Source organism: Chiloscyllium punctatum, chromosome 10, assembly GCF_047496795.1.
Source record: "Chiloscyllium punctatum isolate Juve2018m chromosome 10, sChiPun1.3, whole genome shotgun sequence".
Lineage (NCBI taxonomy): Eukaryota > Metazoa > Chordata > Chondrichthyes > Orectolobiformes > Hemiscylliidae > Chiloscyllium > Chiloscyllium punctatum.
The window spans coordinates 60,010,269-60,028,514 of NC_092748.1; the positions used below are offsets into that span (position 1 = coordinate 60,010,269).

Consider the following 18,246-nt stretch of genomic DNA (forward strand, 5'->3'; position numbering starts at 1 on the left):
CTGTAAAAGTTAGCAAGTTATGTTGCAGCTGTATAAATCATTAGTTAGGCCATGTTTTGAAATATTGCTTGCAGTTCTAGTCGTAATGCTGCCAGAAATACGGGGATGCTTTGGAAAGGGTGCAGGGAAGGTATATCAGGACGTTGCCTGGTCTGGAGGATTTTAGTTATGAGGTGAGATTGGATAAACTCAGATTACTTTCATGGAAAGAAAGAGGTTGAGAGCTGACCTGATGGAGGTCTACAAAATTATGAGGGGCATAGACAGGGTGAACAGTAATAGTTTTTTTTCCAAGGTGGGAATTTCAACTACAAGAGGGCACAGTTCAGTATGAGAGGGGCAAGTTTAAAGGAGAAGTGTGGGGAAGCCTGGAATGCACTGCCTGTGGAGCTGATGGAAGCAGACATGTTAGCAACGTTTCAGGTGTTTCTTGATAGACACATCAATGGGAGGTGAACAGAGGAATAGAAACCACATATGGAAAATAAGTAGTGGGTCTAAATAAGGAACAGGAATTGGCACAGGCTTGGTGGGCTGAAGGGCCTGTTCCTCTGCTGTGTTGAGTTGTATGTTGTATATTGCACAATCCTCTGACAGAAAAATAATTCTCCACATATCTATCCTAAATGATTGACCCCTAATTTTAAAACATGACCCTCTAGTCCAGGATTGATCAACAAAACTCTTTTATTCTTCTAAATTCCAGTGGAAGCAAGCACAGCTTGTCCAAGCTGTCCTTATAAGACAGCTTGCTCATTTCAGATATCAATCAAGTAAAATGTCTGTGAACCACCTCCACTATGTTTACGCCCTTCCTTAAATAAGGAGTCCAAAACTGTACACAATATTTGAGATGTATCATCGATAGTCACAGGTGAGGTGCTGGAAGACTGGAGGTTGGCTAATGTTGTGCCACTATTTAAGAGAGGTGGTAAGGACAAGCCAGGGAACTATAGACCAGTGAGCCTGACATCAGCAGTGGGCAAGTTATTGGAGGGAATCCTGAGGGACAGAGGGTGTTGTTGGAACATTGGTTTTCAGATTGGAGGCCTGCGACCAGTGGAGTGCCACAAGAATTGGTACTGGGTCCACTACATTTTGTCATTTATGTAAAAGGTTTGGATAACATAGGAGGTGTAGTTAGTAAGTTTGTAGATGACACCAAAATTTGAGGTGTAATGGACAGCAAAGAAGGTTACCACAGATTACAATGGGATCTTGATCAGATGGGCCAATGGGCTGAGGAGTGGCAGATGGAGTTTAATTTTGATAAATGTGAGATGCTGCGTTTTGGGAAAGCAAATCTTAGTAGGACTTATACACTTAATGGTAAGGTCCTAGGGAGTGTTGCTAAACAAAGAGACCTTGAAATGCAGGTTCATAGCTCCTTGAAAGTGGAGTTTCAGGTAGATAGGATAGTGAAGAAGGCATTTGGTATGCTTTCTTTTATTGGTAAAAGCATTGAGGACATTGGCAGACCATTTTTGGAATATTGCATGCAATTCTGATCTCCTTCGTATCAAAAGGATGTTGTGAAACTTGAAAGGATTCAGAAATGATTTAAAAGGATTTTGCCATGGTTGGAGGACTTGAGCTTTAAGGAGAGGCTGAATAGCTGGGGCTGATTTCCCTGGAGTGTCGGGGGCTGAGGGGTGACTTCATAGAGGTTTATAAAATCATGAGGGGTATGGATAGGGCAAACAGACAATGTATTTTTGAACTGAGTTCAATTCTGGTCTCTCTGCTTTAGGAAAGATATTGTGAAACTTGAAAAGGTTCAGAAAAGATCTGCATCAATGTTGCCAGGATTGGAGGGTTTGAGCTATAGGGAGAGGCTGAATAGTCTGGGGCTATTTTCCTTGAAGCATTGGAGGCTGAGGGGTACCTTCTAGAAGTTTGTAAAATTATGAGGGGCATGGATAGGTTGAATCATCAAGTTCTTTTTCCCAAGAGTAGGAGGTCTAAAATTAGAGGACATTGGTTTAAGGTGAGAAGGGAAAGATTTAAAAGGAACCTAAAGGACACCTTTTTCAAGCAGAGGGTATTATGTGTTTGGAATAAGCTGCCAGAGTAAGTCATAGAGGCTGGTACAATTACAACATTTAAACAGCATCTGGATGAGTATATGAATAGGAAGGAGTTGGAGGGATATGGGCCAAATGCTGGCAAATGGGACTAGAATAATTTAGGATATCTGGTTGGCATGAACGAGTTGGACCAAAGGGTTTGTCTCCGTGCTGCACATCTCTGTGACTCTATGACTCTAAGACTACAATTGTTGAAGGTCCATGGAACATGAAGCAGTAAGTTGAAGTAAAGAGTCTATATGCTTCAGCATAGGCTTACTATGTGATTTAAACTGTGAAGCATCTAACTCCAAGGAAGCTACCATTGAAATGGAATGACCAATGTCCACAGATTCAGGACACAGTTCAAGAAGAAGTTGCCTGGTTCAGAAATCCAAAATACTGCAGAAAGAAGAATGTCTGGCTCAACAGGGCAGCCATCTTTCATGAAGTAAATTCATGAGATTAAAAGTCTTCCCGATATTACAAAGGAGCAATTGCCTGGTTCAGCAGGAAAGATGTCCTCAGCAAAGAAACTCCAAGAGGGAAAAGGTTATCCAGTTTAAATGGACTTCAAGAAAATAAACAAAGTAAACAGTCTTCAAACCAGACACTAACCACTTTTCCACTTTGACAGAGCACATGTTCTAAGGGAATAGTGAAATCTCCAGTCTTCTTGTTTTTGATCCCTCTGAGACCTGGAGTGGGATCATAAAGGTAGTGGTAAATGAAATTTTACATGCAAATGAATAAAATTAATAATGTAAATAAAAGCTTTGGGAAAATAGGTGTAAGGGTTAGTGATAGTTAACACTGAGCAATATATTAAGCACCACCAATTACATCATGATATGTGGACTTTGGGAGAGAACAGCTCAGCATCTCAAAGAGGAAAGACTTGCCATAGAATCCCTACAGTGTGGAAACAGGCCATTCGACACAATAGGTCCACACCAGCTCTCTGAAGAGCATCTCATCCAGACTCATCCCCATACCCTATGCCTGCAACCCCCATGGCTCATCTCTTTAACCTACACATCCCTAGATACCATGGGCAATTTAGTATGGCTAATCCACCTAACCTGCACATTTTGGACTATGGGAGGAAACTGGAGTATCTGAGGGAAATCCATGTAACCATGGGGAAAACATGCAAACTCCACACAGACAGTCACCCGAGGGTGGAATTGAATCTGGGTCCTTGGTGCTGTTAGGCATCAGTGCTAACCACTGAGTCACCATGCTGCCAGCTGCGACTTCCTCAGTCTCTGTACCAGTGTCTATCATATTAATGTAACTTGTACTTATTTGCTAGCATACAATAAACTACATCTTATTTAAGACAAGAGCCTTTTCATGTTAGATTACCAAGTGGTTTTCTAAGCAGGCAAGCTATATCTCTACTGGGAAAGCAGATGGTGGCAGAAAACCTACCACACAACAGGATAAGCAGCCATGAGGATTCACCTTCTTTTAAAAATATATTTTTTCATGGAATGTGGGCATCACTGACTAGGTCAGCACTTATTGCCTGCCCCTAATTTCCCAGAGAGCTGTTAAGTGCCAACCACACCACTATGCACCTGAAGTCAAATGTAGGCCAGATCAGTTAAGGATGGCAGATTTCCTTCCCTGAAGACATTATGAAGCAAATGAGCTTTTCAATGGCAATCAATACCAAGTTTTTAAATTCCAGATTTTTTTCACTGGATTCAAGTTTCATAATCTACTATGGTAGGATTCAAGCCCATGATCCCTGAACATTAGCCTGGGGGTCTAGATTATTAGTCCTGTGACATTACTTACTTATCCTACAACGTTGGCGAGTTGTTGAACTATGCAGTGATATCCATTTACAGATTCCTGCTACAGTGAGCTCTGACCCCTTTAGCTTTGTTCCATTTATAAAGTGGTTCAACTGGAAGTTATGCAATTGTACTTCAGGATACATTTACGGGTGCCACTTATACACAGTATTTCTTTAAACACCTTTGAGTGCAAAGTGGTTCTATGCCATGAATTACTTTTGAAATGTAGTCACAGTTATAATCTGGAGAAATGCAATAGTCACTTTGTTGATGATAGTTGCAGCAATGACCATCTAATATGTTTTAGTGATATTGGTTGAGGGATAAATATTGATTAAGACACAGGAGAACTTCTGGTAATCTTTGAATAGTGCCAAGATTGACTTGCAAGGCATGTACAGACTATCTGGAATAATATTACTTTGATTCCTATGTGGGTGGGCTGAGCCATTTAGTCTATACTTGTCATAAAACACGTCTGTTTTCACTTGTGGCACCAATGTCACCTGGGACATTGCCTGTTTTGGTTTGGTGTCCTGTATCATTCGGAATCATATCTGGTGCTAGGGTGTTCACTTTGCTGTTGCCCTGTCAAGTGTCGACTGCATGTATGAGAGAGAGGGTGACATTTCCCAGGTGGGAGGGAGTAAAACCCAGCATTCAGGTTATTTTCTGTATGCACTTAAAACATCTGATTGCAGAGATCTGAATACAGCTGCTAAGGAATTGTGGACTGTATCTAAACATCAAAGGAAGTTTCACAAAAATGATTTGTGGAAACTAGGAGTTTACAAAACCTGTAATGACCTGTAATTAAATAGAAATACAGGAAAATATTTAGCATTGTGCATGAAATCATTTAATGTCTTTTCTTGGAACCTAAGTTGTTATAATTGCTTAGCACTGCAAGCGTTAATATTGGGGATTTAAATGAATACTGAGCTGTGGAAGACAGGAAAATATAGGAAGACATTAGTAGTTGACAATGGACATGGCTCTGGATTATTCAATGGTTAACACTATAATTTAATGTTTCAGGATCAGGAAAGGAAATAGAAAAAAGACAGTTGAGAACACCTCGTCGACGAATGCAGCAGCCCAAAATGCTGAGCAGCCCTGAGGACAGCCTGTATTATAACCAGTTAAATGTGAGTTCAAAGTAGCAATAAAGCTCTTTTGCTGACTTTGGGTCCAGATGATAATACCATTATAAATACCTGCCCCAACCTCTCCAGCCCCACCCCCATGCTCTTCTTCTGTCTGTCTTAGTGAACATGTGCTTATGCTCTTTATCTGTTGCTTTCATGTCAGGATGTCTGCCGTCACGGTGAATAATTGATGTGGTTTATCAAAGCCAAGCATGATGCATGCTTCATCAGGCTCACTTGAGCTCTTTGATCAAAAAAATTATGCTGTGACTTCTGATATTATCAGCATCTGCTTGCATTCAACACAAAATCACTTTGAATTAAAAATTAACGACTTGCTGCTCTGCTGTTGACTGTGTGTTCTTGGCCTTCTCCACAGGGAATCCTAGAATACCAAGGGAGTAAAAGAAAGCCAAGAAAACTTGGGTAAACAGATACTTAGTTTTTTTCCAGTAAATAAAAACAAACTATTGTGTTATAGATTGTTGCATCTTTATACTTCAAAAAATAAAGACTCTAAATAAAGCAAACTGTTTATTTTAGTTAAAATAGTGTGATTGACATGTTAACAGACAGCCCTTTCTGTGAAAAGCTTTATTTTGTGTGCTGATAAGTCAACTATTTTTTTCATTATTACAGTCAAATCAAAGTGCTGGACATTGAAGATGAATATTACAAATCACTGTCATCTATTGAGCCTGTCGCTGAGGAAGATGATACCTTGAACCCTCCTCCTATTCCAAGGGGATCCTTTACTCATAGCTAAACATGGATTCTGTAGGTAATTTAATGATTTGATATCTTGCAGTAAAATCTGACAAGTCAATTTTTCATGGTTCAGTTTTGTCAACAATCTGTTAGAATAAACAATGGAATGGTTTGAGAAATAAGTGTCAAATAATCTCTGAAAAACAGTTCATTAGTCATTGTTATTTTTCTCTGTAAAGGGGGACAAAAGCTATATGCTGAGACCTAATTATATGAAGTGGTCTGCAGGTGATATTTAAAAATAATTCTGCATGTTCTTGCCAATTCATCCAATTCATCCAAATCCAAACTTTGTGGGATTTTAATTCTGTTTGCAAGTATCCAAATATTCTCAATATTGATCTATGAGTTTTTACTCAATTTCAGCATTAATTTACTAACAAACTGAGCACTAAAGTAGTCCATACTTTAACATGTTTTGCATTAAACACTGTAATATAACTGGAAAATTTGAAGGCTAATAACCAACTTCAATAACCCATGAATAGATTAGAACCAGTCCTTTATTATGCACAAATCCTTGCAGTATTTCTCAACATGATAATTTTAGGAAAGCTTGGGAAAAGCTATATCTCTTTTCTATTCCGAATAAACTAATTATTTACTTTAGGTAGGGGCTATAAAATTGTGGTTTATTTCGAATAGCAGTCTAAGTTACAGCAGGTAATAAATCTAACTTTGCCCACCTGTCATTAAAGGAAATTTCCCCTAGTAGCTCAGCATGGGTTTAGGGAACAGCATGGAAGCCTCTTATGTTTGTGGTGTTGGCTTGCGGAGTAACAAATGGGCTGTCCAGGTGTCCTTTGATGCCTCCAGGTCATGATGTGTGCCTGCTACGGTCAGTGCATTACTGGAAATAATTCAGCTGGAATGCATACACCTTCCAAACATAAAATTATTCTGCAATTTACACATTTATACACTTCCATTTCTGGTGATCTTTTAAAAAACTATTTTGTACAACTTGAAACTGCATAAATAAGCTACATTAAATAAATCTTTGGGCTTGTTTAACAATTTGTTTGGACTCATTAGGATGAGATATTCAAGATTGGGTAATAGAACACTTTTCTTTTGTGTCTTGTCAGCAGAAGTTATTTCTAGATTAGCTTTAGAAGGAAAGTTGTATTGTGAAGCCCAAGTTAATCAGATGCAACATCAAGCCAAGCCCTTGTTTGTTTGAAAAAACATGGAAACTTCACAAAGAAGAGCAGCACACTTTTCCAGTGATCTAGTTTAAGTTGATCTTGAGTTCACACCAGTGAACTTGATCATTTATTATTGTTGAATATTGCTGAACACAACTTAACTATGCATTTGTTAATTTGACATTAACAACATTTCAAAAATAATGTATTGGTCCAAAGATTTTGATGGACTTCAAACCAGCCTCAAAAAATGTACTCAGATGATATCCCATAAATGTTTGCAGTTTAATTTTGGAAACACCAGCTTTGAAAGGTGCTATATAAATGTAAATTCCTTCCTTCATTTTTTTCCTGTTACCAGGTCCTGGAAATATAGAATTTGCATAGTTGCCTGCAAACCAAATGTAATACTGCAGCACTCACTCAGTGACCAGGACCAGGAACTCCAACACATAGCTTTCTATATGTTGTTATTTCAAGTCTCAGCAATTCTACATTTGATTTGCAGAACTTTGCATACGTCCCTCATTTTCAGAAACACAGCTGGGGTCTTTTATAATGTACAAGCATTTTTACCTCAATAACTACAAATTAAGGAATTTTAATTAGTTCATGTTTGGAATTTTCAAAGTTGAAGTAGGAAGATTTATTTTAGACAATTTTCTGAGTATATTTTTGAAATTTATTTAGAACTGTTTTCTAATCTCTAAGTGATATAATTCATTTGATAAGTACAAAACTAAATTGTGTGCTGCTATTAATACATATATTTTCAATGTATACAGTTTTTAGACTAGTTTTGTTGCATGGTGTATTTTACAATCTAATGAACTGCAGCCAGTTAAGTTGAATATCACTTTGAAGGAATTAATAGTTTCTGAAATTCCTAATGCAGTTTGTAGCTTGAAAGCATGCAAATTAAAATTCTTATCAGTGGTATATTTCTTATAGTTTATTAACAATTTTTGTTGGAAAAAATTCATAGGATTGTTTCAAACTATACAAAGAAAAAATATAATTTGCCCATGTCATAAAAAAAAATTACTTGCTGGAAGAATCAGCCAAGCCAACTTCTCCCACACTTCCACAGGAGTCTTCTTTCTCTTTCCCAATCAGCTGCAACAGATCAGCACAGTAACTTGCTTGAATGTGTGTACAAATAATCACACAGTTGTGTACACAACTGCAACATGGACTGTAAATGCACTTATTCCTTTCAGAAAGGCACACTAAATTAGTGTGAATTTTAGCAGCTACTTTGCAAGTTCCACAGTGATTTTTAAATTAGAATGTACTTAATTTATATCATGCAAGTTAAAATGAAACAAAGCTTGTATGTATGTATGTCTCTTTCTTTTTATAAAGTTATTTCTTCAGCTTGCTTCCCATCCTATGGGATAAAATTTTCTCTTGATGTCCAAAGTTATTAGGTGTCTAAATATAATACAAATATATGAATTAGATATTTCAGCCCCTTGAGTGTGCAATGCCATTCAATAAAATTGTGGCTGATCAATTTCAAATTCCACTTTCCATCTCCCCCATAATAACTTTTGATTCCTCTTCCTAACAAGAACCTTTCTACCTCCACCTCAAACATATTCAATGTCTCCACGTACACTGCCATCTGAGGCAGAGCTCTAAAGTTAACCATCCCTCCAAGATTAAAAAAAAACAATTTTCTTCACCTTGTACTGAAATGAGCAGTTGTCTTTTTTCAACAGTTCACCATGTTCTGGATTCACCCACAATAAGAAACATTTTTTCCACATCTACCTTGTTAGGCCAATTCAGGATCTTTAATATTTTAATCAAATCACTTTAATCAATACTTTAATCAAATCACCCATCACTTGTCTAAATTTCAGTGGAAACGAGCCCAGTCTGTCCAACTGTTTCTAGTTCCAGATCAACCTCCTATGAATTGCTTCTAAAGGATTTAATCCACTATTAAATAAGAAGACCAAAACTGTACTCAGTATTTGAGATACTGCCTCACCAATTCCCTATGTAACTGAAGGAAAATATCCATGCTTATGGTTTCAACTTCTCTGGTAGTAAAGGATAACAATTCATTCATCTTCTTAATACAGGCTGTAGCTACATACTAGGTTTCTGTAACTCATACAGTGGAACATCTAGGCCCCTCTGCAACTCAGAATTCTGCAGTCATTCTCCATTTAAATAGTAGGTTTTTAAATCCTTCCTGCCAAAATAATCAACTTCACGTTTTCCCATTTTATGATCAGTCCACCAGAGTTTTGTACACTTAACCTACCTATATTCATCTGCATCCTATGTCCTCTTCCTAACATACTTTCCTACTATTCTTTGTGTCGTCTCCAAATGTAGCTATGATGCCTTCACTAAGTCATTGATATAAATTACTGAAAACCAAGACCCAGCAGAGACACCTGCAGCTCTCTACTCATCACATTCTGCCAATCAAAAGAAATTAATTTATGCATGCTCTCTGTGTTATGCCTGCCATCTATTCTTCTTTCCATACTAATATATTAACGCCTCCACCATAAGTTTCTACTTTTCACTCTAACTTTTTATGTTCAACCTTGTCAAATGCCTTCTGGAAGTCCAAGTACAGGGCTACTACAGGCCCAACTTTATCAAGTGCATCATTTATTCTTCAAAAAACTTCAATAATTTGGTTAAATACGATTTCCTTTTCACAACACCATGCTGTCACTTCTTGATTACTTTGAGTCCTTGAAGCACACAGCAATAATTTCTGGACTGATTGATTGTGACACATATTCCCATGACAGATGTCAAGCTAAATGGCCTGTAGAATTTTGTTTTCTGTCTCCTTCCATTCTTGAATAGAAGAATTCTATTTGCTACAGGAGAGTCTGAGGGAACCTTTCCTAAGGCAAGGAAATTTTGGAATGTTAACACCAACGCATCCACTACATCTTTGTCTATTTCTTTTAAAACTTTACGATAAAGTCCATCTGGACTTAGTGATTTGTCAGCTTCCAGCTCCATCAGTTTTTTTCTCTATCATTTCCCGAGTGATTCCTTTCTCCCACTGCTTGATTTACAGCTCTTATTGGAATATTTTTGTATCATTCAGATGGAGGCAAAATATTTGTTCATTCCCTTATCAATCTACTATAAATTCCCCATTCTCACCTCTGGAAGACCAACACTCCACTTAAAAACAGAAATTGCTGGAGAACCCTGCAGATCTGGCATTATCCATGGAGAGAAAACCGAGTCAACATTTCGTGTTCAGTGACCCTTCTTCAGAACATTCACTTTACTTATTCTTTTCATTATAAATAACTGCAGAAATTCTTGCTGGCTATTTTTACATTTTTAGCCATTTTTTTCATATACTTTAAGTTTTTTCTTGTGATGAATCATTTACTGTTCTTTATATTCTGTCTAATCATCAGACCTGCCCCTTATCCTTTTGCAATCATGTGTTTCTTCCTTGGGATAAGGTGGGGGGAGGGGAAATGAAGAAACTGGTGAAATCCACGTTAATCCCGTGTAGTTGCAGGGCCCCAAGGCAGAAGATGAGCTGTTCTTCTTCCAGGTGTCAGGTGGTTAAGGTTTGGTGATAGAGGAAGCCCAGGACCTGCATGTCCTTGGTGGAGTGGGAGGGGGAGTTGAAGTGTTCAGCCATGGAACGCTGGGGTTGGTTGGTACGGGTGTCCCAGACATGTTCTCTGAAACGATCTGCAAATTGGCGTCCTGTCTCCCCCAAGTAGAGGAGACCACATCGTGTGCAACAGGTATAGAAGATGACATTTGTGGAAGTACAGGTAACTTTCTGTCAGATGTTGCCTGATCTGCAATGAAGCACACACACTCTCGACTCTGACCTCCAGCACCTGCAGTCCTCACTTTCTCCTCTTCTGAAGTCTATCTTCCTGCCCTTTCCCACCTCTCATGTGAACCCCACACTGCAATACTCACCTACCTAATTCAACTTGACCTGATCCTGGATACTTTCTATTTCAGCCTGTTCAGAAGCAGGTTGGTCCTGAACCTGAACCTCCTGGATCAGAGGTAGGCAAATTACCACCTCAGCACAAGAGCCCTCCTTAATGATCCTGTACTGTTGGTGGATGTCTTGTCAGCAGCTACCAATGCTCCAGGTGGCCCTAACAGGCATGGGAATCCGCCTGTGTCTGATTAGCCAGCAACTTCTTGGGGCCAGTTTCCTGCTGCTGAGGTCCTTAACTAAGGAAGGTCCAATATTAGCTCATGAAGTGCTTCTCTCAAAATAGTTGAGGTGGGGATTTTGCCAATTCTGTAACGAGCTGGTGAAAGCTCTATTTCAAATATTAAAATCCAACCACAGTTTCAGTATGGGTCAGCTAAGTTTTCCCTTAGGTGCCAATGCCCCAACAAGAACCATTTGTGGATCCCAAGCCTGTACAACCTGTTGAGTGAGCTGAATGCTGCTGAGACAGTTAGGTAAGCATGAAGATTCCTCAAAGTTCAGGAAGAAAATTCTGCCAATCTTGTTTTTAAAAAAGACCAAGAAATGTTTGGGCCTTTAACGTTGATTGTCGAAACTAGTGTGTTTTGGTGAATGAAGATTGGGCTCTTAACTGAAGTTCATGGTTGACTGCCTCCAGGAATTGGACTGCCAATTCCCCCAGCAGTCCTCCATCACTAAACCCTTTTCCATGGAGTCAAGGAAACACAATCAGTATCTCTATATCTTATTGTCATTTTCTTTTTCACTCTTTTGTATTTTCTATCTCACACTTTATTTATTGTTACCTTTTTTTGTCTTTTCACATTTTACATTTATTTGCTTTTATTTCTTCTGACTTTTATAACCTTACCTGTCTTTATGTTTTCTTCTGAATCAACTTGTTTTCAATATATTAAAATTTATGAAGCCCACATCAAAGTTCAGAATCAAAGTAAACATTGTTTAGAAAGTTCTTTGAAATGTGCTGAGAACATTATATAAATGTATGTCTTTCTTTTACTCACATTTAACTTCCCCAACTCAGTTCCTTTGCTTACTCATTAGTGAGATGGGTTCCAAAGCAGGTAGGGCATTCAGGGCATCTGATCATGTAGCTTGGTCCAGAGGTTAGGGTTCAGGGGCAGAACAGAGGAGCTGAGCAAATGGTAACTGCCTACAGAAGGGAAATGAATGCATAAAAATAGAAAGATCAAAAAGTTGATGAAAGAATTCAAAGATAAGAAAGTGACATAAAATAATGGGAAATGTGAAGAGCGAGTGCTGCATTTCCACTAAATGATTAGTCTGTGTATTTTTGTGCAATATTTGTTTTTGTTCTCCTGATATCCTTGCACTGTGACCCAGTCAATACAAGTCTCCTGCAATATTTCTCTTACCTGGTCATCCTCCATGGATCTGATTTCCCTAATTTCCACTCATTGATCTACCAATATTGGGACTATCACCAGTAGACACCTCAAAGATCTAATTTCAGCTCCCTTGTCTTACTCATTCAGATTTCACTCCGTGACAACATCACTCAAAACAATGTGGTCAGCTTCCACATCACAGAATCATGTAATTGTTATGGTGTAGAAAGAGGCCATTTGAATTCTCGTGTCTGCACCAGCGGTCCAAGCGTTATGACTTAGTGCCATGTGCCTGCCTTTTCCCTAAACCTTTGAACTATGTTTCCGATCAAATTGTCATCGAATACTCTCTTAATGCCTCAATTAATGTTGCCTCCATCACATTTTCACAGTGCATTCCAGATGCAAAGCACGCATTATAAGAAGATGTTTGTTTTGTCACACCACATGGGCAACATTTGCAAATCATTTTAAATCTTTGTCCTCTCATTCTAGATCTGTTTACGAGTAGGGTCAATTTCTCCCTAAGTCATCTATCCAGAACTGTCATGATTTTGAAAACTTTTATCAGATATCCTCTTAGCCTTCTTCACACCAAAGAGAACAATCCCAACTTCTCAAATCTATTCTCATAAGTGAAGTTTCTCATCCCTGAAACTGTCCTCCTAAAGCTATTCTTCATTCTCTCCAATCTGTTCATTCTCTTTATATCGAATGGTGCCCAGGATGGTGTATAGTACTCCAGTTGAGCTCTTAAAAAAATCTTGTCCAAGTTCAACATAACCCCTTTGCTGTTCTCTATCCCCCTATTAATAAAGCCCAGGATATTATATACTTTGTTAATTGGTATCTCCTTCCACCTGTTCTGTAACCTTCAGTGATCCATGCACACATACACCCAGCTTCCTCTGCCTGGACAGCCCTTTTAGAATTGTACCCCATATTTTGTTTTGTCTGTTCTTTATAGAAAAATGCACCACTTCCCACTTCCCTGCATTGAACTTCATCTACCATCTAACTGCCTATTAACCTGTCTACTTACAGTGTTTTCCTCACAGTTTACAATTCTTTGAGATTTTGCATTATTTGCGAACTTTGATTTGTCTACTGCACATCAAGATCAGGAAGACAATTCCAAAGACTCAAGACTTTCTGAAATAAAAATAATTATTCTATGTTTTAGGTGGATGATTCCTGATTTTTAAACAATGAGCCTAATTTTAGATTCTCCCATAAGCAGAAACATCCTCTCCATATCTAGCCTGTCAAGAACCTTTTTATTTTTATTTTGATTTCTATCCAGGGGAGTTCTGGATTTAATTGTCTTCCTTTCTCTTTTGATGGAATGTACCTTGACTGGACCCAAACCATCTTCTCTTTGAAGGTTCATTGTTTAGTTACAGTTTTTTTCATCAACCTGCCATTCCCATCTATCTGACCCAGCTGTGATCTTGCCCCATTGAGGTCAACTCATCCCCATTAATCGTTCTTAGTCTGAATTGTCTATTGGCCATTTATATTATCCTCCTAAACCTTACTATGCAATGATCAATGTGTCCTAAATGTTCCTCCACTGATACTTGATTTACTGGTCCCATCTCATTTCCAAGAACCAGGTTCAACAGTGCATACTTTTAAGTTGGACTGAACTCATCTTTCTGTGGGAGATTTTACTGAATACAATCTAAGAATCTTCATCCCTCTTTGCCCTTAGCACTAGTACTGTTCCACTATATATTTGGATAGTTAAAGTCATTATGTACAACTACATTGTAATATCCTTGTATTTGTTCCTCTACATCCATTCTATTAAGTAATGGGTCTTAGACTACACTGCATAATGTAATTGCATCCTTACAGTTGCTTTGCTTTAGTCAAATTGATTCTGTCTTTCAGTCTTCTGAGGCATTCTCTTTCTCCAGCACTGCAATGCTCTCCTTAATCAACATCACCAATCTTGCTCCTTTTCCACTTTTCCTTTCTTTTCTGGATGCTTTGTACTGATGAATATGTAATACCCCGTCCTGCCTTTCCATGAACTAGGTTTGATGTCAGCATAACATTATAATCCACACGGCATTTTGCTTTGCAACTCCTCAAACTTATTTACTATATTCTGTGCATTCATACACATGAAGTGTAACCCTCATTTAGACTTCATTACTCTCTCATTTACTTGATCCTTGCCTATGGACTTTCTATTCTCTAGAATAATGCTATCCATCCCTCCAAGTATTTTGTGCGCTCTACTACTTCTCTCTAATGTTCTGGTTAGGCTCCCATAGCCCTGTCAAGATAGTTTATTGTTCTCGGAATAGCATGAGCAAAATGCTTCATAAGGAGTTCAGTCCCAGCTCAGTTCAGATGCATAAAAGCAAATTACTGCAGATGCTGGAATCTGAAACCAAAAGAGAAAGTGCTAGAAAATCTCAGCAGGTCAGGCAGCATCTGTAAGGAGAGAAAAGAGCAGTCAAAGGGTCAGTTAGACCCAAAACATCAGCACTTTTCTCTCCTTACAGATGCTGCCAGACCTGCTGAGATTTCCCAGTATTTTCTCTTTTGGTTTCAGTTCAGATGCAATCTGATTGGCTTGTACAGGTACCACCTTTCTCAGTGCTAGCCCCAGTGTCCTGAGAGACTAAAGCCCTCCTCCTGCATTGTCCTTCCAGCCACACATTCATTTGCCTTATCCACTATATTTGTACACAGTTGCACCTGGCACCAGGAATAAGCTGGAGATTACTACATTTGATGTGTTTGCTAATTGTATAATGATGATGTGCAACACTAGCTCTCATTCATCACACTTAACAAACTCTTCAGTACATATACAAGGCTATGATTATTGTCTAACATCCAGTCTTGGGTAAATGTTAACTTACTTCATCTAACTTTAGGGTTCCCAAAGCAATTTCCACTGGAGCTGCCATATATTCCACTAACTCCATTACTTTCCCATTTTTTTTCCTAATCAACCTGTTCAGAGGTGTTATTACACATCTCTGGAGCAGGAGGGACTTGAACCTAGCCCTCTTGCTCTAGGAACAGGGACACTACCATTACACCACAAGAGGACTCTACATTACTCTCCCAGCAATTTCATCAAAACGGATCAGATGGTTTGCATTATTGATGTCCTGATTGAACTTGTAGGATTCCCAACTGATTGCCCTCTTTTCTCAAGAGCAAACAGAAGCAAAATATTGCAGATAGCCAGTCTTGTTATGAGTCATGAATGATGATGGGCAATTAAACAACTCACTGAAGGAGGAGGCTTCACAGACATTCCCATCGAAAGTGAGGGGAAGCGCAGCACATCCATACTAAAGTAAGGTTGAACCATTTGCAACCATCTTCACCTAGAAGAGAGAATGGTCAAACCTGTGATGCCCTGTAATTCAGATGTAAGACTTAAGCCAATTTGATTATCTGCAGGATATCAAGAAAGAGCTGAAGTTCTGGATACTGTAAAGACTATGGGTCCTGACAACAATATCAATAATAGTGAAGGCTTGTGTTCCAGAACTAGCCCAACCCCTAGCCAAGTTGTTCTGGTACAATTACAACATTGGCATCTCCCCAATAACGTGGAACATTGCTCAGGTATGTCTCATCCACAGAAAAAGGATAATTTCAACCCAGCCAATTACTACCGATCAGCCTATTCTTAAACATCAGTAGACTGAATGAAGGAATGGTTGACAGTGCCAATGGCATTTACTCAACAGTAATCTTTTCAGTGATGATAGGTATGAGTTCTTCCAGGCCCACTTGGTTCCTAACCTCATTACAACTTTGGTCCAAAAATGGACAGAAGAGTTGAACTCGAGAGGAGGTGAGTCCCTGATATCATGACAATATTTGACAATGTGTCAGCAAAACTGCTGTCAATAGGAAGAAAGCCAACACTCTCCACTGGTTGAAGTCACATCTAGCCCAAAGTAAGATGATTGAGGTTATTAGAGGATAATCATCTTGGCCACAAGACGTTGTTACAGGATTTCCTTTGGCTGTTATCCTAGGTTCAACCATCCACAACTGCTTTATCAATTACACAGCTATCCTTTCCATCAAAAGGTCAGAAATGGGGATATTCACTGATGATTGAATACTGTCCAGCATTATTCGGGATTCTTCAGATACTGAAGCCGTTCATGTTCAAATGCATCAAGACCTGGATAATATTCAAGCTTAGGCTAATAAGTGGCAAGCAACATTCACACCACATGGTGCCAGACAATGACCATCTAAAGTAAAAGAGAATCTAAATATCATTCCTTGACATGTAATGGCATTATCAGTGCTGAATCCCCACCTTGGGTTGGGGGAATTGGTAGAGGAGCATGGAGCAAGGTTACCATTGATCAGAAATTGAGCCAACTGTAAAAGTACAAGAACAGGTCAGAGGTTGTGAATTCTGCAGTGAATAATTCACCTCCAGATTCCCAAAGCCTGCTCACCATCTACAAGGCACAAATTAAGAATGAGAGAAAATATTCTCCACTTGCCTGGTTGAGTACTTCTACAACAACACTCAAAATCTGACACTATCCACAGGATTGGTACCCCATCCAAAACCTTCAACATTCACTTCTTCTGCCACTGATGCACAGCAGAGTGGCAGTTTTGTGTACCATCTGCAGCAACTCACCAAACCTTCTTCGACAGCAACTACCAAATCCATGACTTCTACTAACTAGAGTGACAAGGGCAGCAATTATGTGGGAGCTCCATCTGCATGTTCTCTCCAAGCCACACTCCATCCTGACTTGGAATGGTATCACTGTTGCTTTCATGTTGCTGGATCAAAAGCCTGGAATGGTGTATATAATAGCACTATGTGTATACCTACACTTTATGGATTGTCGCTGTTCAAGAAGACAACTTACTATCACCTTCTGAAGTTGTGTTAGGGATAGGGAATAAATGCTGGCCAAGCCAAAAACACCCACAAGCCTTGAATTAATGAATAAAATTTTAGATGAAAAAGTTAGATTTAAAGGAGTGCCTTAAGGAAGAAAAGCGAGATCGAGATACCACTGGTTTTATGAAGGAATTTTAGAGATTTGTATTTCAAGGCTGTACAATACCATTAGAGTGATTATGATCAGACATGGTCAAGAATCTAAAATATGACGAACACAGATCTTAGACAGTTGTGAAACTGGGGGACATAGATTGAAGAGATAGGAAGGGTTGAGGCGAAGAGTAATTTGAAAACAAGATGAAAATTCTAAAAATGAGAGATTGCTTAACCAGTAACCAAACTAAGTCTCTATCTCTTTTAGTTTTTAAATCAAACATAGGGATGATTGGTGAACAGAACTTTGTGCGAGTGAGGATATTGGCAACAAGGTTTAAATCATGTTAATGTTATGGAGGGTTAAATGTGAATCCAGTCATGAGTACACTAGAATAATCAAAGTCATTGAAGGTTTTAGCAGGATATAATTTGAAGTATGGGTGAAGATGGGTGATGATTTCAAGGTGGAAACAGGCAATCATAGTGATGGTATAAATATGTGGTTGATCAAGTAAAACACCAAAGTTGAAAATGTTATGGTTCAGCTTCTGAAAGTTGCCAAGGAGAGAACTGGAATAAGTAACAAAAACAGACACTGCTGAAAAAACTCAGCACGTCTGGCAGCATCATCTGTCCCATCATCATCCCCACAGCAGCATCTGTGGGGAAAAAGCAGAATCAGGTGTTTCAGGTCCAGTGACCTTTGTTCAGAACTATGAATAAGTAGTTGGTGAATGGAGTTTCTTTTCAATCACGTTACCAGGTGCAGACAAGTTAAAAATAATGAACATGTATACCTTACAGTTATTGTAGTCACAGAATATCATTTCTGACTTTGATAGATCATCAACTGCTCAATGTTTAAGACTATCCCATTTCAGCATAATTATTGTTCAAACTTATGTAAGCCTTTATTATTAATAGACTCAATTACTCCAATTGTCTTCTTTGTTGTCATCCAAT

The 18,246-nt window shown here is 38.7% G+C and overlaps 1 protein-coding gene across 6 annotated transcripts in view; it reads left to right on the forward strand.

The window, feature by feature from the left end:
• The window catches only part of myo3b (myosin IIIB), a 586,128-nt gene that overhangs the window by 535,569 nt on the left and 32,313 nt on the right, over positions 1-18,246 (forward strand). For 5 of the 6 annotated variants that reach the window (XM_072579295.1, XM_072579293.1, XM_072579297.1 and 2 more), the window contains 3 exons: positions 4,913-5,022; positions 5,402-5,448; positions 5,662-5,803. In XM_072579295.1, the coding sequence (XP_072435396.1) occupies positions 4,913-5,022; positions 5,402-5,448; positions 5,662-5,788 (284 nt within the window). In that variant the 3' untranslated portion in view covers positions 5,789-5,803. The remainder of the gene's footprint in view (positions 1-4,912; positions 5,023-5,401; positions 5,449-5,661; positions 5,804-18,246) is intronic. The other variant, XM_072579296.1, reaches the window with a different exon arrangement.